Source organism: Betta splendens, chromosome 5 (genome assembly GCF_900634795.4).
Source record: "Betta splendens chromosome 5, fBetSpl5.4, whole genome shotgun sequence".
Taxonomy (NCBI): domain Eukaryota; kingdom Metazoa; phylum Chordata; class Actinopteri; order Anabantiformes; family Osphronemidae; genus Betta; species Betta splendens.
Genome location: NC_040885.2, coordinates 14253656 through 14278752, shown reverse-complemented (window position 1 = coordinate 14278752; position 25097 = coordinate 14253656). Strand labels below are relative to the sequence as shown.

Genomic DNA, 25097 nt, shown 5'->3' with positions numbered 1-25097 from the left:
TCCTGCACTCCATTTCTTCTGCCTACTCCATCGCTTCACACTTGACGTGCTTCAACGCTGCCTTTAATGGCTTCAGCCCAGTTGTGGCCTCTCTTGGGGTTGCAAAGCCTTTTGGCCCAAGACTTCATGCTGAGCTGCACTGATTCAAAACACCCCCTGGCTCTCAGCGCCGAACACATACTGCATGTATACTGTAGCACTCTGAGGGAGACAGCTGGCTCTCTTAACATGATATAGAGTGTGCACTGCTATTAAGGCTCAATAGACCCAGATGGACTCAGTGTCCATAAAGCATGTTGGTTGTGCATTAAGGAAATATTGATGTGGCTCTTTTTTTGCAGCGTGGCTCAACATGATGTTTTAATAATAAACATAATGTGCAAAACACACACACACACACACACTGATCCGCTCGCCGCGTCGCTGACTGTGTTCGTCTCCACAGGGGAAGGCGTACGCGTTTGACCAGGTGTTCCCCACCAACGCCACGCAGGAGCAGGTCTACAGCTCCTGCGCCAAGCAGATTGTCAGAGGTGAGTGGAGACAACAGCTCGTGTGAGGCAGGAAGAGAAAAAATGAGCCGGATGCCAATTCACCTTGAATTTACATATCGCTGGCTGCTGTTCCCGTTGACCTACGGTATAAAAACACTTTTCACAGGAGGACAGTCCCCCTTGGGAGAGTCAGATGTTCTCTTCTTTGCGCCTCCTGCCTTTTATTTTGCTCCATTCACTTCTCAACTTTCCGCCATCTTCAAAGCAGAATGGAACTCCATTAAACTCTCAGCAAGACAAAGAGACTGACATGGTGGGAGAGGATACTTGTGTGAGTGAGATTACTACTGTATGCAGGCAGAGGAAGACAAAGCAGGCCAGATGAGTCATGACCTGTGTGGCTGGAGCAGTCCAAGCTTTGGAGCTGCAGGAAAGTGAGGGAGTGAATGGAGAAGTGGGATTTGTAAACGTGTCAGCGCGGTGGTCGGGGAGGAGACCCTGCTCTCCGCCCCGGTCTCTCCCGCTGTCTCTTCCTGTTTCTGTCTCTGCATCTCATCTCACGCTGTTTTTATTCCAGACACATTCTTTATTCATTTTTTCTCGCACACGTCCGCCTCCCTGTTCTGCTCTCAGCGTGACCGGCGTAGAAGCAGGAAGGCATCTCGCTGAGCTGCCAGAGTGAAAGCAGCCCAGGAGATGATGGGGAGGGGGGGGGGGGGTGCTCATGGCTTCGGCTGAGAGCCTTTGTGATTAGTCTGTGGTCAGCTGACCCGCGGCAGCCGGACTTTCAGGGTGTTATGTTTTCCTTTTATCCCTGTTTGACTTTTACCGCAGGGGGTTTATTAGACTGTGCTGCCAATATGACATGCAGCAGCGGGCTGCTTTATGACCTCCTCTAGTAGTGGCTGCAGTGGAACCCCCCCCCACCACCACCACCACCAGAGTAACCTATCAACACCTGGCGCGTGTGACTCCAGTGTTGTTTATTGCACAGCGCACCATTGGGCACCAAATCAAGCTAAACCACCACACACTTGTGTGTGGACGCAGCTTCATGAAGCTTGGACGATCTGTCCTCGGAGCAGAGGTGGGACACGTCGGGAGTTTCTAACACTCCTTTGCTTTTCCCCGCGTTTCAGATGTGCTGGGTGGATACAACGGGACCATCTTTGCCTATGGGCAGACGTCCTCAGGAAAGACACACACCATGGAGGTACTGTACTGCTAAATAATTCACGAGGCACACATGGATGCACCCACGTTCTTCCCCGTATTTGTTTTCGTGGCGCATCTTCTCCTCCGCTCTCGCTGATGGTACAGTATCCACAACCGCCGCCGTCATCACTTTCGCTCCCTCGTTTTCAGGCTTGTGTGGAAACTAACAGGCGTTTTCATTTTAACTCAACGCCCCCTCCGCTTCCCTTTATTCTAGCTTTCATGTCCTGCTCGTGTCTCTTTCCTCCATGCAGGGGAACCTTCACGACCCCCAGGGAATGGGGATCATACCCAGGATAGCCGAGGACATATTCGAACACATATTTGCCATGGACGAGAACCTAGAATTCCACATAAAGGTTGGTCTCCGTTCACAGGCGCTTCTGTACAGGGGCTGGACAGTACATGCACGTTCAGCCTGAGCCTGTGATGTAATCCTCACATGGACGGGCTGAGTGGAATCAGCCGAGCATCAATAAATCATGATATATAAACCATGGTAATCCTGCAATATTTGTTGTGCTTGTTTCCTTTTACGCCGCAGTCTTATAATAGAGGATAATTCTTTGCCAGGCCTATAGGAGAACAGATTACTGCAGCATCATTTGGCTTGTACAGCATCCAGCATCTCTTGTTCATCTGCAGGCTATTTCTCTGTATAGTGTCTGTCCCCCTTTTGTTTCCAGCATCAGCCCTTACATTGTCTTGTTCTGCTGCAGGTATCCTACTTTGAGATCTATTTGGATAAAATCCGGGACCTGCTCGATGGTAGGTTCACGAGCTGAAAACGCAATTTGTGCATTGCTGAGTGCTTCTGTCTGTCAGCGCCGCACCGGTGGGAGTCCAGCCCTCAGAGCTTCACCCATTGGGCGAATGAACTGGAGACTTACTGATGGCAGGATGTCTACTTGTTGAAATACTGCTTTTATTCCCCGTCAGATGAATGGCTTCTCATTGCCAGAATCATAATACGAGATTTGGGACGGTAGAAAATATGAATATGCTCAAAAGAGTCACCTTCAGTTATTACTTTGCAGCCTTGGCAATGGGCTTAACGAGCAGCGAGTCATTCGTCTGGTTTTTATGCATGTTAGGCTACAAACCTGCTTCGGTGACGCAGGATGTTGGGGTTTCTTAAGATGGGGCATCTTATAGCATTCAACAATGTACTGTGTTTTTATTTACTGCTGAGGTGAGGTAGAAATAAATATGAAGTGTAAATCATGGAGGTGCGCTTGGTTAGTATAAGTTATGAGAACAGCATGAAAACTCGAGGAGTTGGGATGAAACTGGATTGAGGAAGTAAACAGCCTGATGCCTTCCTTTAGACTGTAAAGCTTAGTGTTTTTGTTGTTATAGTCAATGAAGCCCTATGGCAGTTCATAGTCTTATCACAGAGATTTACAACCAGAGTAAAATGATGGAGAGGCCTGGACAGAGCGCTGTAGACAGCGTCCCTGTGATTACATCTTTAATGGAGCCCGAGACAGTGGTGAAAGCTCCCATCTGTATTCGGCCGAGTCCTCGGCGGCCGAGGAACATTTAAGCAACTAACAGAAAAAAAAGAGGCAACAACAAGTGAGATGAATCGAGGCACGACAGACAACAACACCCCACGGAGGCATCTGCAAAGAGGAAAGTCACTGCAGGGTGATGCAACATGCAAACACATGTACTGTGTGCGCGCACACGTAATCTGCAAGAAAAAAAACGCATCACACTCCGCTGAAATTTAATTAGAATCGACAAGAAAGGGCTTTCACATGTGAAATGACTAATGCAGGAATTTGGGCCAGTAAGTGGGTTTGCAGGAAAAAATATTTTCTAAATTGACATTAGATGCGGCTTTTGCATAACCTCTTTGTAAAAAAAAAAAAAAGAAAAAGAAAACATGAAAAATAGCATGAAAGAGCTGGAACCTTTTTTTTTACACAGCTGAATACGATCACAAATATCAAGGGACGCGCATGTTTACACGCATCCTAAATGACCTCTCTGTTTCCCCTCACCCCAGTGACAAAAACCAACCTGTCAGTGCATGAGGACAAATATAGAGTTCCGTATGTGAAGGTGAGTCATCTACCTGTTTGATGTGATTCACTTTGGCATCAAATGCTCATTTCTTTCCATCACGCAGTCCCAACAGCCGCATCGAAGGCTTGTGTTACGGGGGGGAAAACGATAAAAGAACCGTTTCAAATGTCGGGAGGTGTAGACAGCTGACATGTCACCTGTGACAGCACAGACGCTACAGGTGCATGACATTATGCGGCGCTTACCTTCCCCCAAGCGACCAACCTCCACGTTGTGTTTTATTACTTTAATCTGTCCTCGCAGGCCGCTTTTTATCGCCGTTTGGCAGAGCCGGTGTCTTAAAAACGCACTAACTCATTGCCATAGCTCACCCTCCGTGTATCATCCCTGCATAATGCGAATAGCTTTAAACAGAACAGTATGTTTCCTCCTTCGCGTGCTCCTCGGTGCATAAATGAATGGCGGCGTGTGTTTCTTCACTCAGGGCTGCACCGAGCGCTTCGTCACGAGCCCCGAGGAGGTGATGGACGTGATAGATGAAGGGAAGGCCAACCGCCACGTCGCCGTCACCAGTGAGTCAGCGTCGACCCAAATGACACAAAGGGGACACGTTGCTCAGCAGCTGTGTCCATAAGAGATAATGAATTGAATGGCAGTTTGAGCGAGGAGGCTGAATTAGTGTCTCCTCTCCCCTCGCTGCATCGTCCCTTCAGACATGAACGAGCACAGCTCGCGCAGCCACAGCATCTTCCTCATCAGCATCAAGCAGGAGAACGTGGAGACGGAGCAGAAGCTGAGCGGGAAGCTCTACCTGGTCGACCTCGCTGGCAGCGAGAAGGTGCGGGAGCGATGATAGCGCACAACAGCCTCCGTCCGAGCATCACGGGAGCAGACGAACGAGGGGCTTTTGGTTTGGAGTTGCTGATTGTCCATGAACGAGACAAAACCTTTTAGAAAAATTATCCCCTCGATAAAACGTTTGCTTTTGGTTAAAAAAGCTCCAAAAGTCACATTGAAGACTTCATCTTGCTTCTTTACGCCATCTGAGCATAACCTTTGGCTCCTACAGTTGATATTATTGATACAAAATACTACATAGAGTGGTGTGAGTGTAAAACTAATGCTGGTGGCTGCAGACTGTAATTAATAAATGCCGATTGCATCTTTAAGTCGTCTGGATGATCCCTGGGGTTGAAGGGGAAAAGGGTCTACAGCACCATAGAGTCTAATACAAAGTAATACTGGTTGAGTGGGAAACTGGTGCACGCTCTATATAAAGATGACCGACCTCTCAGAGGCTGCTGGTGTGTTTGTTATTTAGTTTATTTTTACTTAATGGTCTCTATGAGATCCACGTTTTGTTAAGACTAAAACAAATCAGTTAATTTCCATTAAACTGTGTTACATGACAGGACTCGTTGGCCTCCCTCCGTCTTCTGCTGCCGGAAATGAACTAATTCCTGGGATGTGTGTGTGTGCGTATTTGTGTCAGGTCAGTAAGACGGGTGCGGAGGGAGCGGTGCTGGATGAGGCCAAGAACATCAACAAGTCTCTGTCGGCCCTGGGGAACGTCATCTCGGCGCTGGCCGAAGGAACGGTGCGTGTTTGATCCGAACGCCCGGAGTTCAGTCCGAGCCGCGGTTCCAGCGCCTGAAACCGGAAGTCGAGGCAGAGCCTCCAGCCGCAACACGTGGACGGGCTCCAGCTCCGTGCTGGCATTCCGCGCCTCCTGCTGCAGCAGCGATGGGATCGCTCGCCCATAATCCCTCCCGCTGCAGCTGCCGTCTCAGTCCCCCGCTCCCCCACAATTCCACCCGCACGTTCAAATCCACTCCACTCACGCCCACGCCACCGTCCTCCCCGGCTCCATCATCCTAATTTGACAAATCGCTGCGTCTTATTATGTAACTACGAAGGCTTAGGGAAGTCCTCGTAAACCTGATGGAAACGCTCACGGACTAAATTCCTCACAGATCTGTCATCGGCCCGCTGCTATTTCTTTTTTTATTCAGTAATCAAGGACGCAGCCTTCATGAACGGGCTGACAGAGTACAGTACCGTAATATTGTGAATGGTGCCGCAGGAAACCTCTTGTGTCTTTGTCCTCTGCTATTGCTCACAACACGTATTTTTACCTATTGGAAATGTCGTTCAAGGCTCTTTTGGTCTTTTTTGCAGCTATTTTCTGAGGATCTCTCTCTCTCTGATCGCCTTTTCTCGTCTCTTCGTAGAAGTCCCACGTGCCGTACCGTGACAGCAAAATGACTCGCATCCTCCAGGACTCTCTGGGCGGGAACTGCCGCACCACCATGTTCATATGCTGCTCCCCCTCCAGCTACAACGACGCAGAGACCAAGTCCACCTTGATGTTCGGCCAGCGGTAACTGCGCGTCCGTTCTCGGCGTTGTTCTGCTCATATGGCGGGCCCCAAGGGTCACTAGAACGGCGTTTTTAAAACGCGTTTTGTCAGGTTGAGACGCGTCTCGTAACGCGTTTTGTCAGGTTGTGACGCGTCATGTCAGGTTGTGACGCGTCACGAGACGCGTCTCAACCTGACAAAACGCGTTACGAGACGCGTCTCAACCTGACAAAACGCGTTTTAAAAACGCCGTTCTTTTGACCCTCTTGGCTTGCCATAATATGCTCAAATGTGTTCGACTCACATACGTCGTCCACGCGCTGCTGCCTCCGTGTCGGCCCTTGAGGCCCCGCGCCGCTTTGGAGGCACGGTTTGAGTTGCGATGTAGCGTCTGATCATGATGGAAGTTGCTTTTGAGGCGTTTCCTCTCATCTTAAGCGCGCGCCGCGCTGCGCTCGTGAGTGAACATCCGGTTCGCTCGTTAGCGCGCCGCCGCTTTCGCTCACTGTCAAGTCAAAGAAAGTCACAGATGGGAAGACGCGCGTGGGGGGAAAGCGTCCTCGCGCCGCGTCTTCGGCCTCTTTCCGCTGCCAATAAAACCTTTGAATAGAGACTGACACGAGTCTGACGGCGGAAATAAATAATGTATGACCGAGCGAGGGCGGTGACAGGATCCACAGCGGATATTTGAAATTTATTGAACAGAAAATTCGGTGTCTTATCTTCCCGCGTCAGCTGCAGCAGCTGTCGAGAACGGCAACTAATATCTCCCATAAATATATATGACACAAAAATACTGTGACATGATACTAAACACTGTTCACAAACTATGGGAAGATTTTATATCATCACTGTTTCAAGTGACTGCATTGAAATGATAATAATAATGCAGAATACCAGCCTTGATTATTGTAATATTAGTTCACAGTTTTTTGTGTGATCTGATAAAATAGCTTGAGACAGATCTGGAAACTGGACTTTCTTACTGGACTGTGAAATGAAGCGATAGCTGAGCTGACAGAGGGAACCACAGCACCAATAATGTTTCCTGCTGCCTATTGGTGTCACAAGTGGAGAATAATTGAAGGACACATGTCGACTCCCACCTCTCGTGAAACGCATGATTGCCGTGTCTTGAGATGAACGCGTTGTAAGTTGCGTGTATTAAGAATCTCCCCACATGCAGCTTCCAGCACAGTTGGCAGAAGCCCAATTTGCATAGCAATTAATGAGATGCGAGCCCATTTTTATTGAGCAGCCAGGGCTGAAATGCTCTTGCTGACATGCTCTAACACTGTGTGTTCCACCTACTCTAATGTTGTTTCCTTCCTGCATCTCTCTCTCTCTCTCTCTCTCTCTCTCTGACTGCGCGTCTGCATCGCTCCAATTAGTGCCAAGACCATTAGAAATACTGTATCGGTGAATCTGGAACTCACGGCGGAGCAGTGGAAGAAGAAGTACGAGAAGGAGAAGGAGAAGAACCGGTCAATGAAAGAGAATATTCAGAAACTGGAGGCTGAGCTGAACCGCTGGAGGAACGGTACTCGCTCTGATGAGGCACTGGCAGCAAAATCACTGAATATGTTAATCTGGACCTGCAGTATCTCACTGTAAAAAAAAATGCCCCACGCCTTTGGCTTTAGATTTTTTATTTATTGTAAAAATATTAAGTTTAGATTTACAGCAGCGGGTTGGAGGCTATTTATTTGCCAAGTGGAGGAAGTTGATAAACTTTTAAACTTTATTAATTAAAGCCTTGTTGCAGCGCCATGGTTTACAGTACAGCTACAGAATTACTGCAATAAGGTTTACTTTGATAAGCTTTATTTTAAGTATCTCAGCAACCTGTACCATATAACATTAGTTATATGGAACCACCACATGGGCCAGAACTTTGGTTTATGGTTATAAACCATTTAGTTCATAAAACCCGCTTTTTCCTTTTGTATTTTAATGATGATTCAGAACATCCACGTGCTCCAGCAGCTTCATCTGTAGTCACATATTTGTGCTTTTGGTCCTTGCATCACTTTGCTTGATTAATTCTAGGACCCTGCTCTGTGTTTAATGGAAAGAATCAGCCGCACGCGATGCTGCAATTAGATGGGAGAGTTGTATTAGACCTAATAGGCTTGCACTAAAAGACGGCGCATCTGCAGTCGATGGACGCCTTTAGAACAAGTCTCGCCCTTGCTCGAGTCCTTTCATGCATGGGGAAAAGAAAATCAATAACATGATTGAAATTTTGCCAGCTCCATAACTGCAGGCCTTCGTTCTCTGTGGAGTCAGTGCCCGTGGTCTGATTTCATCTGAATACATGCCAATGGTGACACATGGTGGAAAGAAGCCAAAACGACGTCCTGGCCTCATGCCCAAAACACTTAAACGTCCACTTCTGGCTGGTTCCAGTTCACCTTGTTCAGACTTTTACACTTTGTATAATTGGGCCGTCACAACGAGCTGCAGGGAAAACATGGAGCAGGCCGTATGTTTAATGACTCCCCTGTGTATTAGTGCATCGTCACCGCAACAAAGGTTAATCACTGTAAAGTACTGTAAAGTCATAACTTACACGGGCCCTGTCCATCCACACCCACCGGCCTTTGGGTCAAATTAAATGTCAGTGCTTTCAATGGCGGCGATCAGTTGACATTCAAGTCATGTAATAAATCCGCTCTCTTGTTTTTTCTCTCACTGCTTGAGCTGAATTTGAAAAATGCTGTACCGCGTCTTTATTGAACACCTACAGTATCACTGAAAGAGATTCCTACCGTTGCTTCATCCTTCTCGGTTGCTGCTCTCATTCCTCTTCTCACACATGCACGCGATCCCTCCGTAAGCTCTCTCTCCTCGTCGCTTTCACAATCCGCTGCTTTTCGTTTCCTAATGGATCATTTCGACGACGCTCTCTCCCCTTTTCCCTCTGTTTGTTGCTCACCTGAGGCTGGGAAATCCCTGAGACGAATGCTGCCGACCTCCATCTTAGCACTGAAGCCAACACTTTATTCAAGGATGGTGCAAAGGCAGGAGAGCTGTGTCTTGAAGTACTTCCTATCAAATCTCCTTTCACGGCAGCCTAGAAAAATATCCCCCATAGGGTGAAATGTTGCTTTTTTGTGATGGGCGACATTGCCTCAGCATCTGATTTCATCGATTAGCACGAGTTCAGCCAGACAGAAGATCTAATCTCTGAAAGTCGTGCGCTAGGTGTAATGACTTAAATATAGATTACTTTGACCTTGTCCTGCGGGGGCGACGCAGTCGGTTACCAAATTGATCCTCTTCCTCCCACCAACAGTACATTTTCCCAGTCAAATCAACCCAGTCACGAGCTTCAGTAAAGGCTTCATAAATAGCTCCACAACGACCCAAAGGGAAGAAAACATACAGTGAATATAGACAATATACAAAGGCAGAAGAAGTCATACACTCCAAACACGTAGCGCACACTTCCCCCTGTTCTGCTGTATTGACAGTGTTTCCCTTGACATTTAGTTTCAGGTCGCTTCCTGCTTTTTCCTATTTCTTGACACATGTCTAGAAATAGGAAATGGCTGCGTGAAGAGCTTAAACCTCTTCACGCTGGCTGACTAAGAGCGTCAAGCTCCAAGCACATTACGGCCCAGGGACGCTGCAGCCTTAAGCTTTTTCCTGTCTGTTCTCTTAATGCCATTGAGCTCGTTCTGGCGCCAATTAGCATATTGGTTTGGCTAAATATTCTGGATGCGAACAAAGAGCCGCTCTTCGTTTTCGCTCACTAGAGGCAAGCAACAGCTGGTATTTAGATATCTATGCTGTGTTTTGCCGCTGCTACATAGGAAGTGGTGCTTGTTCAACATCTCAGTCCTGACATTTGAAAGCATTAATCTTTAATATGCTGAGGATCAACCCTCTAATCCTGTTTTCATAAATGAACCTGTAGCATAACAGCAAAACGTGCGGTTCCATCTGACATCTATCACTTCCCTTTTTAACACCAAGGTGAGTGTGTTGCTGCGCCGGGTCTGCAGAGTCAGGGGCCGAACGATGCCCCCTTGCCGTCTCCAGAAGCCAAGGAGCCGCTCCTTGACATGTGCAGCCCCTGCAGCCCCTGCTCCGTCGCCTCCTCCATCGTCGTACGCATCTCGGAGGAGGAGCGTCAGAAGTACGAGGAGGAGATCTGCAAGCTCTACAAGCAGCTGGATGACAAGGTGACGCGCAGTAACGATGCTGCAAGCTGCCATTTACATGTATGAGAATAGGACTGATCTGAAACAGCGGAGGAGAGTTTTCTAATGCCATGAAGAGCGGATTAGACATGTATTATTCATGTTAATGAGTGTAGGATCAGGCACATAGTGTACTAATGAGAAATGGTGCAGTTCTTAAGAATAGATGCCACTGGGGGACACAGGGACACACATTCGCATTATTCTGTACTGAAACGCATGTATTATTCACTGTGGAAACAGACCATGTTGCTTCTACAGTTTTCACACGTGCATGTGTGATGTACAGGTGTGAGATTCCGCATACAGGTTAATTTATGGAGTCGCTCACGGTTAACAAGCAACTAAAATAGATTTAACACACAGCAAATATCCACCTATAGAACATTGTTGACGTGCAGTGCATATTCTGACGTGTCTCTCCATTGGAAGGATGACGAGATCAACCACCAGAGCCAGATGGTGGAGAAGCTGAAGAAGCAGATGCTCGACCAGGAGGAGGTAAAGGACCGCGGGTCTCTCATCTTTTCGTGGGTTGGGATAAACGGTCCACAGTGTGCTGCACGCAGGCGGCGCAAACGGGGGCAATCAGAGTCAGACTTTGAACAGAAGTCAGCCGCGAGAGCTGCGTTTATCCAGGCCTCCAGACGAAGGAGAAGAAAATCCTGTGCAGCTCCACGCTTTAAACCTGTTGTCAGCTGAGTTGACGGCGAACAAATGGTAATTGATGAAAGAAATTTCGGCATGAATGTTGTATCGGGTTGAACGGACTCCATGGTAACTAGGCCAAGGCTCGTGGGCAGTTTCGCGGATCTCCATCCATTTGGCCAAACAGCAGCGAACGCGCTGGCGCCACGACATGAGCAGCATCTGCACCTAATGACGTGCATTTAGCGAAACGAGACAGACCGGACGGCAGCGGCGTAGATGCATCAACTGCAGTGATGTCAACGTAGCGCTAGCTTTTAGTGCCACCGGCACTAGGATGAATATTCAATGTCTGTTTTGCTTAAAAAAACATCTTTCTTTTGTAACGCTGCTTGTAAACAAGCTCGTCTCTCACCACCAAGAGAACAGGATAAACCTCACGACCATGGTTTATTAAAACCCAGCTCTGAATTGTGAATAATGAAGAGGCTGCTTTTGCACAATCCTCTTTCTTGCTTCATTATAAACCAGATTCTTCTTAGTCAGCGTTCCCGATCTGAATGAATCTCTGCTCCTTCAGCTTCTAGCATCGTCCAGAGGAGACAGCGAGAAGGTGCAGGCGGAGCTCGGCCGGCTGCAGAGGGAGAACGAGTCCGCCAAGGCGGAGGTGAAGGAGGTGCTCCAGGCCCTGGAGGAGCTGGCTGTGAACTACGACCAAAAGAGCCTGGAGGTGGAGGAGAAGAGCGTGCAGAACAAGCTCCTGGCTGGGGAGCTCTCAAAGAAAATGGTGCGTCGCTTATTCAATGTCTGATGCCACAAATGTGAATACATAGTAGGGCTAGAAATGGAGAAAAGGGGGAGTAGGTGGAGACAGGGTGTTTGTGCTGCACTGGACTAGAGCCTGATCTTAGGCTAATGAGTCCACTGATGGAAAATGCTCCACTAAATGCACTTAGATGATGCTAATGAGTCAAATTAGAAAGCTGCACGGAAGGAAAAGCAAGGTATATAGTAAACATCGTATGTAGTAAATATAAAAAAAGATGGAAAAATGTTTTGATTCGCTCCGTTTGTCGAAGCGCCGAATACAGGCAAAGTAACGATGTGAGGTGGTGTGAGCAGCTCACTGAGTTCCTCGAACCTCAACCGGCCAGTTCATAGTTCAGACGACACGTGACCGTGACCGCAGGCGAACCAGAGCAGATGATGACGAGTGCGGCCGCAAAAGACGTTTCTTGATTGAGGTCAAGATTCGAGGCAAACTCCCATTTTCATGGCGAACGGCGGCGGTGCTGATAGATTAAATATGGCACAGTTTATGTAAAGCCAGTCATGTTCAAGTGTTTTGAGGAGCCGTCCAGCCGTTAACAGGACTGTTTATGACCTAGTGCGTTTTCAGAAGTGCTGAGCTTCATTTTCAATTAGTGCTGGACTAAATCTGTTCTACTCTAGAAAGACTGCTGTCAGTTTTCCATGGAAACAAGGGATGGAGCCCAGAGCAGACACCACAGGCAGGGAAGCAGGCAGCGTGAAATGGTGTATTATAATAAACTAAAAGAGAGGAAAATAACTCAAGGCTGGAAAAAAGTGATGGATAACATCAGCAGAGCAAAGAAAAGCACAGGACAAAGGGACGACACAGGGCAGAGCTGCTTAGCATATAGTGGACAATCCAACAACTGACTGAGCCGAGCTGGTAAATACTGTACAGTATATCAGCGAGGCTAATTACTGGACTGAAACCAATGGCTGTGGGAGACAGGGCTAATTAAGCAGAGGGAAATCAGGTGTCTGCTCTCCCTGAGTCTCCCTTCGACTCTTGTAGGACATCAAACATCAAGATTGGGAGATTTCCAAGGGTCAGAAGATGTGGGTTGAGTTTATTAGCGAAGCGTGTTACTACGTACAGAACAGTTGGTGAGAAATACTTTTAGACAAGAACGACTGAGTGGAACAGAACAGAGAGCAGGTTGGGGCCTAATAAAGTTATTGTGACTGGCTCAGTGGACTGAGTGGACCATTATTCACCTCCTTAAACCGCGTCAATATTTCATGCGGCGCGCGTCCTCCCCGGCCTCTCGCCCTCAGGAGCCGCTTGCAGGAATTGACGCGAGGCGCCGACAGGGTGAGTGTGAGCCCAGCGTTTAGCCACGTCCTCCCCTCCGTCGTCTCACTCGGCACGGACCTGCCTCCGCCTGGTGGAGCCCAGCAGAACCGCGCCGGGACCTCTGGGCCCGTTTTACAGCGGAGTCGGCCCCTTTCGCGGCTCTTTAGGACCTGTTCTCCACTTTGTGCCTGTGCCGTTTCAGCTGTGTTGCAGTTCAACACCCCCCCCCCTCCCCGTATAGAACTATGGAGTCATTGACCTAGAAAAATAAAGCAGCGGAGTCACTTCGTCAGTCTCCACCGAACTCATTTTCCCTCTGTCTTTTTCTGCCCGAGGCCGTGACATCACTCACTGTCACGGCCGCTCACCTGCTCCTTTAAACGCCTTCCTTCATCCGTTTGTCCACTTAAGCCTCCTTCCATCAGTGTGATTAACTCCATTCATCACGCAGCCATTCAGCCCCTCTTCATAAATCTCTATTTAAATAAACTAACTATTTATTAAGTTTCCCTGCTGCTGTTCTTTTAATTATTCATGAGCAGATCGAAATCATTAATTATTTAGTGATATTTATATTCACTTAATGTTTTGACTTGACAAGTGACCTGGAAAGTGATCGAGGGCCTTCAGTGTAAAAAAGGAGGTGGAGAAGGTGCTGGATTTAAAGAGAGGTGGCAATGATGTGAAATGTTATGGTAAAATACAATCTTATACAAGTTTTTTTGAGGCTGATTTTGTATTAAAACTATATTGAAAAAATACACACAGACTTTTGCAGACACCCTTATATGATTATATATAAATAATACATACTATGACGCCACACATCATCATGATTCATGCCCTGGCTGTTTATTCTGCCTCCTCCTCTTCCTCCTCCTCCTCCTCCTCATCCTCATCTCTCTCTTCTGCCTCCATATTATGCAGCTCACTTATCTCAGCTCTGTCAGTATTTCCAGTACGACCACGTTTCCACTCAGATGCGTGTGATTTATTCTACCTCACCCATCTCCTTAGTCTCGTTCACCAGCTGTTCATGTCAATCATGTTGAAAAATTCAGGCGCAATCGTACGAGGTCAAAGGATTTGCAGAGGTAGAAACACACACACACAAGGTAGAAACTCTGCAACTGCTCCTTCTTTCGCTGTCTTTCATCAGATGTGTAGTTTCGATTGATCCTAAATGGTTGCATTGTGTTCGAGCTATTGGACTAACACCTTTATTTGGAAGCTGGCTGCAGGACAAAGAACAGCTCCATCATTCTGTCCCGTCCCTCAGATCCTTTCATCCAGTGCTGGCGTCATTGACTCTCATCTCTCAGCAGTTCATTGATCTGTACTTAAAGACGTGTTCTGCTGTAAGGAAAACAAGGCCGTGGGTTAAAGTGTCTCTGTGCTCTTTGAGCCTAAATGACCCACGCCTCTGCTCATTGTAACTCCTGCTCACGTCCCTCCTCTCCCAGGCTCACCTCCTGGGTCTGGAGGCCGAGCTGTCCCGCATCCAGGAGGTCAGCAGCCACCAGAGGAAACGCATTGCAGACATCCTCAATGGGCTCATGAGGGACCTGAGCGAGTTCAGCACCATCGTTGGAAACAAGGACATCAAGCTGGTGAATATTCAAAATTCGAGACATGAGGGGACGATTATCAGTGTTTCTGTGGACGTCTATAAATCCCGATGAGTGGTTACAACATGGCAGTGTTTGTGTTTATAGTAATGGCTGTGGAGGGATGGACACGATACAATATAGTCTGCGTGTGGAGTATTTATTACAGCCCACGCCACATCTCAGGCATCCCCGCTGTCATCTGTAATCTTTAGATTGCTCTTGACGCGCGTTTTCCATCCTCCACAGTCCATTTCAAAGCCGTTTAATCACAGCATCTGGTCAATGACGCTGTAAGCCTAACGGATGCGCGTTTACGTCCCATAACGTCGTCTGCGCCTCGCTTTGCTCCAGCCCGCGGAGATGACGGGGGCCGTGGAGGAGGAGTTCACCGTGGCGCGGCTCCACATCAGCAAGATAAAGTCGGAGGTGAAGAGCATGGTGAAGCGCTGCCGCCACCTGGAGAGCCTCCAGACGGAGTGTCACCGCAAGATGGAGGAGACGGGCCGGGAGCTGTCCTCCTGTCAGCTCCTCGTTTCGCAGGTACGGCAGCAGAGCGGCGCATGCGAGATGTGGGGCAGCCGGTAGCGTCTGCACACGCCTTCTATGAGGAACGGAGCCTTCTACTCCTGAGGGACTTTTCAGTTTGATACAGACAAAAAAACTGTAGACGGTGAAATCTGCCAGTGGTGAACGTTAATTATCACCTTAAATGCCTAAGCGCCGTCCTAATTAATGTAAAGTGTGCTCAAGCCGTCGACTACATGGGAAATAAGAGATTTCTGCATCGGAGGCTTTGTGTGTGCACGCTGTCCTGACTCTTATGGGACCGCGTGCTTTGTATTCTGTGCGGTGATGTGATCGCCTGAAGCCCTCGTGGCGTAGAATTTACTATGCTTAGTATTTAAATGACTCCGCATCATGAATATTCAATGGGAGCTACATCCGCTCGGCGGTGGTGTTGAGCGGCCTCCCGGGCTGAGGCGCTCGGCTCATCGCTCCTGTCTGCGCGTTTCAGCACGAGGCCAAGATCCGCTCGCTGACGGGCTACACGCAGGACGTGGAGCTGAAGAAGCGGCAGCTGGAGGAGCGCTACGACTCTCTGAGCGAGGAGGTGGCCAAGCTTCGGGCTCAAGGTAGCGTGACGCCTATTCTCATGGTGATAGAAATGCAAACCTCATTAACTAAAACACTAAAAACTATGATTTGCATTCAAAACCAAGAGGTTCTGTAACAGTGTAATATTTTGGCTGGTGAAAATGTTTCAGTCTATCCTAACCTGAGGTTCGAGGATCTGTGTGGCACAGTATATATAAAACATCAAGCACTGTATTTGTAATAAAAGTCAGCCTGAGGTCGAGGCATTTTACCTCCGTGACTCAAATACTGAGCCAGAAGCAACTGTGGGTCAGACTGGAGGTGAAACAGGAGCAAATGCACAGTGTGGTCGATGGATCAGGCCTCAGGAGCACGTCCACGTGAACACGGCCCAGCAGTAACCAAGCACTTTGCCCAACGTTTCTGCTCTGCTTTGTAAATCTTTCCACGAGGCGTTGACCTTAGGGTTCGCATTGTGACGGCGCCCGTAAAAGCGGAAACATAAAAAGACATGAAATCAGCTTCATAAACCTGATTCTGGAAGGAGGCTCCAGTTAAAAGTATTTTATTGACCTCGGTGGACGTTTTTAACCTGTGCCTGGAGCCCTTCTGTCAAGAAACACAGGCCAAATGCTGATGAACAGCTCTGGCTCCCAAACCCAGGCAGAGTAATGGTACGCTTTAAATTCGTCTGGATTCCGGAGCCCAGGACACTGACACACTTCACAAATCAGGCCACAGGCAACGTGGCTCCTTCTTTCAGGGAGCCTGACAGAACCGGGCACGCCTGCGAATTCAAGGGGCAGGTGAATCAATTCTGGCCTCTCTCCGCGCTCGAGCCGGGCGCCGCTTGAATCATTTCAGGAGTAGATAACTGCAAAGTGCTGCAGGTCGTGTTGATGACACAGGGAGATGTCGGTAATTACATCATCAGACGACGGCAGCGGCGGCGGCGGCGGATCAATGGCGGATCAGAACGGTGCGACACTAGAGCTGTTATTGGGAGTAATAGATGTTATTGTGCCCCGGGCCGACCTCGTCGTCAACATCAGGCGCTGCTGCCGTGGCGCTGTGAGAGTCAGGCCACCGCTTTGATACACGCACGTTTACTTCCTGTCTGTCTTCCTCTTATCGCTTCGCTCTCTCAGTCTTGTCTTGTCTCATCGTGGTTTATCAGTGTCTCCAAATGCATTGTTGTGCGTTTCAGAGAACGTGTCACACGTGAGCGGGAGGCAGAATCACCCCTCCGTCCAGGATTCCTGCAATATAAAGGTAACCATGACGACGGCGGGAGCTGATTAGTATAATGACCTTTATCACACTGCAGGCTGGATGTACAGTACGGTGCACATGCATCCACAGATCTGTGTCTGTGGTGCAACATGGGAGGAAACTGTAACTAACAAACAGAGAACAAGTTTCATTTTCACTAGCTGTTAAATCTATTTACATAATCTTGAGACGAGCTGTTGTCTTAGTGAAACTGGAGATGAGACCAGTACCATTACAACCTGTTACTAGTGGAAGTGCCAGGTTTAGCTGCCATGAATCAGCTTAGTCGCTTTCGCTGCCACTGTCGGAACAGATGTGCCAAAGTACACAATCATCTGTTCAGCACTTCAGAAGCACCGTCCCTTTAATGGCCAACACCCAGCGAACGTTCGCATGGAAGCGTCTGTACCGATGTAGCTGCACAACACGGTGTGACTATGCTCGTCAGAGCGGTTTGGATCAGGGAAGCGTTTAAAATAAACACAAACCCTCCAGATGCAGCGGCACCATTGGTTGCGTTTCGGTATTATCTGCTCGTATTTGTGTGTGTGTGTGTGTGTGTGTGTGTGTGTGTGTGTGTATGTGTGTGTGTGTGTGTGTGTGTGTGTGTGTGTGTGTGTGTGTGTGTGTGTGTGTGTGTTGTTGTTGTATCTGCTCCAGTTTCATTAGCTCGTTAGTTCACTTCATTTTCACTGGCAGCAGTGTGTGTGTGTGTGTGTGTGTGTGTGCGTGCGTGTGTGTGTGTTGTTAATGTGTGTGTGTGTGTGTGTGTGTTCGTGCGTGCGTGCCTGTGTGTGTTGTTACTGTGTGTGTGTGTGTGTGTGTGTGTGTGTGTGTGTGTGTGTGTGTGTGTGTGTGCGTGTGTGTGTGTGTTGTTACTGTGTGTGTGTGCCTGTGTGCGTGCGTGCATGTGTGTGTTGTTACTGTGTGTGTGTGTGTGTGTGCGTGCGTGCGTGCATGTGTGTGTGTTGTTACTGTGTGTGTGTGCGTGCGTGCGTGCGTGCATGTGTTGTTACTGTGTGTGTGTGTGTGTGCGTGCGTGCATGTGTGTGTGTGTGTGTGTGTGTGTGTGTGTGTTGTTACTGTGTGTGTGTGTGTGTGCGTGTGCGTGCGTGCATGTGTGTGTGTGCGTCGCCCTCTCTCTTACGGTGCATACATTCATGCATATGTCCCGTCCCCTCTCCTTGTCTGATCCCTCAGAGGGCTCTGGAGCAGCAGATGGACTGGCACCGTGAGGCGCACAGCAAACAGCTCGGCCGCCTCCGAGACGAGATCAATGAGAAGCAGAGGATCATCGACGACTTAACTGAGTCAGTGCAATGTGATCATTCTTGGCTTTCTCCAATACATTTCAGCTCTTGGAGCTGTGGGACGTTCCCACGTTCAGTGGAGCTTTGGTGGTAAATCAGAGATGTGGGTGCATCAGTGTAACAATCATAAATGAAGGGATTGTTTAACGCAGGACAAGCATGTGTGCAGAGACGCAGACGCAGACGCAGACGCAGACACAGACGCAGACACAGACGCAGACACCTCAGTCTGCCCCTGAGCCAAAACCTGGGCTTCTACTCCACAGTCAGACACAGTGTGAAAATGCTAAAATTGGGAATACATGGCCTCAGTATTTGAGTTCTCAGAGCAGAATAATCCCTGCTTTAGCCGCAAGAAGGGCTGCTTAAAATCAATATCTGTGGGTGCGGGAGCTGCACTGTGGGAGGACTTAAGAGTGGAGCTGCTGCTGAACCTCAGCAGGAGGCAGGCGGGAGAACGGCCCTTTCAGATGTCTCGTTTGAAGACGCGCGGCTCCGGCCGTGACCGTCAGGGAGGAGACTGAAGGGGAAAACATCCTCCAGGAGGTGCAGTTCCCGGCTGACGGGGAGGAGCCGGTCACAGGGAGCCTCCGTGGAGGATTTGTGAAGCAAAAGACGTTTGGGCAGCTGCTCCGCTTGTCCCTGATTTAAGTAAGCAGCTTGAAAACAGATGGATGGATGGGCGTCAGTGAGGTAGAAAGGACTTGGAAGAGGAGGGGGGGGTCTTCACACGTCTAGTGTGTGACTCTAGCAGACGTTGTGGTTTGATTATGATTCACACATATAGGTGTTTTTTTCAGAGCTGGGGGGTGATATCCTAAATTTATATATGAAAGAATTACAACCAATACTTAACAATGACACCAACAGACCAGAGTAAACGATCAGTACTAATAATACTACTGTAGTCTTGCTATGGAAGACCTCCACCCCACAGATCGGGAGCACAAACACACTTTACGACTTGGAGCCCGTTGACTTTGTTGTCACTGCATGCAGTAGACGTCCAGATCCCAGAGTGAGCGGGTTCTTCTACCTTTGCAGCTGTAACCAGAAGCAGCATCTGGAGCTGGAGCAGCTGCGTGACCAACACCAGCGTCTCAGGATTCAGGAGCGACACCGGAGCCGGCAGCTGGAGGAGCTGACGTGAGTGGCGGCCGCACGGGCCTGGCGCGCGTTCAAACACTGGGCCATATGGGGGCGTGGGGCGAGCTGCCTCTGGATTCACGCCGTCCTGTTTGTCTTCCTTTTGTTTGTTCCTTGTCCTCATCCTCAGCAGCGTGTGTGTCAGCCACAGGTTGTGGCTGGAATTAGCAGGACGCACTGTTTTCCTCTGTGTCTGCCCTATCACTATAGCGGCTGGCTGTTAATAGGCCTCTTCCTGCGCTGACCTTTGCAGCATGTTGCATCAGATGGCAGATGGGTAGCGGTCCATGAGTGGGGCAGCCTTCACGCAGTACTTTATTCATGAGTCATCCTGAGACTCAGGTGATAATGTGCACGAAGAGGAGTTCATTCAAAATGTTCCACTGTGTGTGTGTGTGTGTGTGTGTGTGTGTGTGGGTGTGTGTGTGTGTGTGTGTGTGTGTGTGTGTGTGTGTGTGTGTGTGTGTGTGTGTGTGTGTGTGTGTGCAGCTTTCTCCACGAGCGGCACGAGCAGTCAAAGCAGGACCTCAAGGGACTGGAGGAGACGGTTGTAAGTGACCGCCACTTCACCCGTTTCCCTCAGAGGCCGCGGATCCACTGAACGGCGTTTTGTCTTTGTGCCACAGGCTCGTGAGCTCCACACGCTGCACAACCTCCGGAAGCTCTTTGTTCAGGACCTCACGACTCGAGTTAGAAAAGTAAGTCGGCGTGCACGTGACTCTACCTGCGCCGCGCCGCTGATGCACGAGCTCCGCTGTTTTCGTTGACAGAGCGCGGAGATGGAGCCTGACGACACCGGAGGATACATCACCCAGAAGCAGAAGATTTCCTTTCTGGAGAACAACCTGGACCAGCTCACCAAGGTTCACAAGCAGGTGATGCATTGAGCTGTGCACGCGTTTAAATGACGGCAAATCACGCGGCCTCGACCGCGCGCATCCGCGGTGCAGCGAGCGCCCGCGCGGCGGATCGGCGCAGGCTGCAGCACTGCAGCACTTCTTTAGGCAGAAAACCAATCCTAAAGCGGCTGCTGGGAGACTCCTTCCCATCCACCACCTGCTGATGCTGAGGGAATAGAGGAGGAAAGTCGCGCTCATAAATCAGGACGCTCCCCGTGGAGACTGACGGGGCTTCGGGAGGCGGGCGGCGGACGCAGCGCCGGGTCCGCGCGGTCCTCGCGTCCGTCCGTCCGTCCGCCCGTGCGTCCGGCTGCACGCGCCACGTGCGATTTCTCTCGCAGCGTCGCTGGCGTCCTGCGGGAAAACATTTAGCTTAATCTATGAAAATAAACTCGCCACCGAACAATAAAGTGGCAGCTCCCGCGGCGCCTCAGGTGGATCCGCTGTGTTCGTGAATCCTCTGTGGGTGATAATGTTGCCAGACAAACCCACGGGTCCCGTCCTCGCCGTCTCTGCGGGGACCGGATTAGTTTGCGTGATCACGTCGCAGCTCCGCGTTTAAGGTGCTCGCTCATTGGATTGTTCATGTTTGCTCTACCCCCACAGGCAACGTGCCGTGTGCCCCGGTTTAAAATTAGCGAATCAATTATCTCCAATCAAATAAGTCACTATTAAACACTGTAGCGTTGAAGGTTGTGATTGAAGCTTCAACAGCTGTTCAGTGTTTGTGTTGCTGTATCTAATTAGCTTGAAGCCAAACCTCGGCACGTTTCTTCTGCTGAATGAACTGCGAGGAGGATGCGTTCACGTGACGCTGACACCCTTTCCCCCGCTGTCTGCGCCACAGCTGGTGCGCGACAACGCGGACCTCCGCTGCGAGCTGCCGAAGCTGGAGAAGCGCCTGCGCTCCACGGCCGAGCGGGTCAAGGCGCTGGAGGGGGCGCTGAAGGAGGCCAAGGAGGGGGCCATGAAGGACCGCCACCGCTACCAGCAGGAGGTGGAGCGGATCAAAGACGTGATGAGGGCGCGCCACCCGTTCCGCCGGCCGCACGCGGCTCAGATAGGTGACCTGAGCCCCGCCCCGCCCCGCACCGCACCGCACCGCACGGCTGCACGCGTCACCGCAGTCAAAGAGACAACAAAAGCACTTCTCATATTTATGCATCTCGCGAAACAATGAGCCATGACTGAGAATTGATCAACTGGAGCATCTTAATATTCCTTCCAAATTTCACCCAAATGTATTAATGCTAATGCATGTAAATGCGACTCCGCGCCCCCCTTTGTCAGTCTAATTATCTCTGCAGTCATCTGAATAATACCATCCAAGTACATGACGTTCAAATCTCAGCACACGTATGATAGGAGCCGTGCAATGAATGAAGCCATCCGTGAGATGGAATGATGCGGTTTACGGGGGGCGACGTGGAGAATTTAAAGATGGCGGTGACGGACGCGCACATGAACGCGTCTGTAAATCTTCCGGGAGCGAAGCGACCACCTGTCTCGTGCCTCCGCTGTGCGAGTCTCTGTCATTCGGAGTTTTCCTCCGCTCATTTTACAAACCGTTGTGTCTTTCACGCACATGCACGCGCACCGGTCACGCAGTCCGGTTCGGGTGAAGTGAGGCGTGGAGTTATGAAACACTAATTGTGTGCACGCGGATTAGACAATGATCCTACAATTGATTAGACGAGCGGCGTTATCCGTTTTAATTACCAGCTCGCTCCATCACCGGTTCTACTGAAGCTGTTTACGTTCTAAATTCACATTCAAAATGAGTTATTGATTTGAGAGGATAATCTTCGTGAGGATTATAAAAATCAATTGGGAATCATTTGTGGAATAATGAATAGGTTTTGGATTCCCAGTATAATTGTATTATTCTGTGCCACCGCAGACTGCGCGACCTCTCTGGCGCAGAACGAATAGCGCGTTTGTGTCGTTGGCGGACGCATGGAGGCGTCAGTGGATGAGTGGTGTGTTGTCTCCTCCAGCCAAGCCCGTGCGTCCGGGCCACTACCCGGCCTGCTCTCCCACCAGCCCCCTCTTCATCCGCGGCTACGGCGAGCACGCGGCTGCCCTCTGCAAAGCCGCCTTCCACAACAGCAACAGCCAGGGGGCGGCGCCCGCAGCGCCCGCAGCGCCCGCAGAACCCGCAGCGCCCGCAGAACCCGCAGAACCCGCAGCGCCCGCAGAACCCGGGAGCCGGAAGCGCATCCCGACGGAGGCCGACTCCAACCAGAACGGCGCACACGACACCGACGTAGAGAACAACACGTGAGTAAACAGGAAGTTCCACGTCACACAGCTTTGTAACTCGTGTAACTCATCTTCTCAACGATTTCACACTCTGACTGTGGAAATAGTAGTTATGCTAATGTGAGTTAGCCTTTTACATGCGTTCCCCTAAATCCAACGTCCTTGATTATAATGTGAGAATATTGCAGCTCCTCCACTCTCTCACTCCAAAAGGAAACGCCAGCTGTCAAACCTTGGTCTCTCACTCTTTTTGACAGATTCATCTCTGCCCATTATTTTTTGGTCCTCTTCTGTTTTGCTTCATCTTTTACTGTCATTTCTCTTCTCTTCGCTGACATAATCGTCTGGTTCTGCTTGCAGGCTTTCGGCTGAACCAACAAACCAAGGGTCCGACACCACAGACGAGATGCTCGATTCAGAAAATGGTGAGCGCCACTGGGATGAAGTCTGTTGGGATTCTGAGAAAGCAGGAGTGAATTAGGTTTTATTTCCATTATGCAGCGATATGATGATGTGACGACTGTGATTCCTTCATCTGCGTTTGATGGAAAAGTTGCATTACGTGTAAATCTGAGCCACAGGTGAATGAGGGGAAGGAATTTAATACAAGTCAACAGCCAGTGAGCTTCAGACAGCCTGTATTCAAACAATATATGGCGACTCTCTTCACAAACACACCACAAGGTCTCCTATTCATTTTTCGCATGGTGTCGGTGAGCGTGCGCCTGTGCCTCTCAGCAACGGCCTCTGGAGGAGACAGATTAGACCTGCGGCGTCATTACTCAGCCAGACAAACAGCGGAGCGGACGGGCTGAGTGGCCGCGTCGGCCCGCGATGACAGCTGTAGCGTCCCGTCACAACAGCACAACTGTCCAGCTCTCCAGAGGTATCAATTAAAGCCGGCGGCTTCCTGTGGCGCTGTTTGGGACCGTCTCACGCCTCGGGCAGGAATATACTGATAGTCGTCTGTTTAAATAATCAAAAACCTACTGGTTCAGAAGCCCATCAATGTAAAGCTGAGTTAAAGAAAAATGAAAGCGTTTTCCATCGTGACGAGCCTGTATAGATTACAGATCAATCACGCTTCTTAAGCTCGATCCTGGCGCCAGATTAGGAATCAATCAGGGCCGTATCAGCCTCTTTAGGGGGGTTTAAGGACAGACCTGCTTGCACACGTGACCACAGGAGGCAGGAAAAGCTGGGCCCGTGGAGCCTCTGAGAATGTCCGTGTCCTGAGCTTTTGCAACTTGCAGTAAACACCCAGTTCACCATCGCTGCATCTGCACTGACCTTCTGTATATGTGTAACACAGTCCAGTGGTTGTGTGGCCTCACCTGTCCAGGTACAGTATCACACCGGCGAGGCCTCGAGGACGCTGCTCCTTCTGCGTCTCCGCCGGCTTTACTTTACACCCGCGTCCGTGACAAATCCACCGCTTCCACCGCCTCGCCCTTCACACCTGCACCTGCCTGCCTCCTCATGCACCTTTCTCTGCCCACAGGTAACACCACCGATATCAATGACAACAGGTAAGGCTGCAGCACCGTGTCTGAGCACCCGCTGTGTGTGTTGTTGATGTGGCTTTTTAAACTGATGAGTGATTAAAGCTCCTGGAATAGATTAGCTGTGAATTACTCCCGAAGCCAGAGGTGATTAACTTAATAGCTCTGCTGTGTTTTGGGCACGGAGCGCGCTGTACGGCCCCCGCTGCATTCACCATTCACGCACTGATCCCCCCTCGCGTGTGAAGCCCAATTACTAGAACGCGGCTGATTTTTTCCCTCGCTGCTGTCTCTTCCTGCTGCATCGCTGCCCCCTTGTTGCTGTCACCGCTACTGCCGCCGCCGCCGCCGCGCTGGCTAGCGTGTGTCTGAATGTGAATTCTGTGTCCAGAACTGACGTCTGTGACAATCAGGACCCAGCGAAGCTCTACTGCCTGCGTGCAGAGGCATCAGCCAGCTAATAGTCCTGACCAGGTGAGAAGCGACCCAGAGACTGTGGAATAAGATCTGTTCACATGTACGTAAATACAAATGTTGAAACGGATCCAAAAAGATATATTAACAGCTCCTCTTCATCCATTTATAATTGCCATTCTATTTATAATAAATAAGAGTTGCATTAAATATTATGATCCAGAGCACAGATTTAAAATATTCATGTCACACAGTCTGATGCTCCTCAATTAAAGTTACATCGTAAGTTTAATATTCATGCATGTTTATTGGAAACACCGTAGCTTCCAGTGACACCACACACGTGACGAGTCTTGGCAAACATGCTTTAATTTCGCCATGGGAGCCACTCTGAGAAGCACAAATTGAAAACATGCCTCGCGACCGATGGGGCCTGAGCAGAGATGGCAGACAAACAAACAGGGCCGTGGACCTGGAGGACGGTGTGATGGAACCGGACGCTCAGCCTTAAGGCAGCGTGGT

At 49.7% G+C, this 25097-nt stretch overlaps 1 protein-coding gene across 3 annotated transcripts in view; it reads left to right on the top strand.

The window, feature by feature from the left end:
* Positions 1-25097, top strand: part of kif5ab (kinesin family member 5A, b) — a 41687-nt gene that overhangs the window by 13020 nt on the left and 3570 nt on the right. The window contains exons 2-28 of one of the 3 annotated variants that reach the window (XM_055508686.1): positions 446-533; positions 1634-1707; positions 1964-2068; positions 2429-2477; positions 3724-3779; positions 4228-4315; positions 4457-4581; positions 5236-5340; positions 5975-6123; positions 7494-7642; positions 10084-10292; positions 10743-10811; positions 11539-11745; positions 14529-14675; positions 15027-15215; positions 15691-15808; positions 16978-17042; positions 18243-18352; positions 19397-19498; positions 19988-20048; positions 20125-20196; positions 20269-20373; positions 21245-21461; positions 22395-22677; positions 23020-23084; positions 24002-24188; positions 24553-24635. In XM_055508686.1, coding sequence (XP_055364661.1) covers positions 446-533; positions 1634-1707; positions 1964-2068; positions 2429-2477; positions 3724-3779; positions 4228-4315; positions 4457-4581; positions 5236-5340; positions 5975-6123; positions 7494-7642; positions 10084-10292; positions 10743-10811; positions 11539-11745; positions 14529-14675; positions 15027-15215; positions 15691-15808; positions 16978-17042; positions 18243-18352; positions 19397-19498; positions 19988-20048; positions 20125-20196; positions 20269-20373; positions 21245-21461; positions 22395-22677; positions 23020-23084; positions 24002-24188; positions 24553-24622 — 3264 coding nt within the window. In that variant the 3' untranslated portion in view covers positions 24623-24635. Of the gene's footprint in view, positions 1-445; positions 534-1633; positions 1809-1926; positions 2069-2428; positions 2478-3723; positions 3780-4227; positions 4316-4456; positions 4582-5235; positions 5341-5974; positions 6124-7493; positions 7643-10083; positions 10293-10742; positions 10812-11538; positions 11746-14528; positions 14676-15026; positions 15216-15690; positions 15809-16977; positions 17043-18242; positions 18353-19396; positions 19499-19987; positions 20049-20124; positions 20197-20268; positions 20374-21244; positions 21462-22394; positions 22678-23019; positions 23085-24001; positions 24189-24552; positions 24636-25097 lie in introns of those variants that run through there. The other 2 variants (XM_029149663.3, XM_055508687.1) reach the window with 2 other exon arrangements.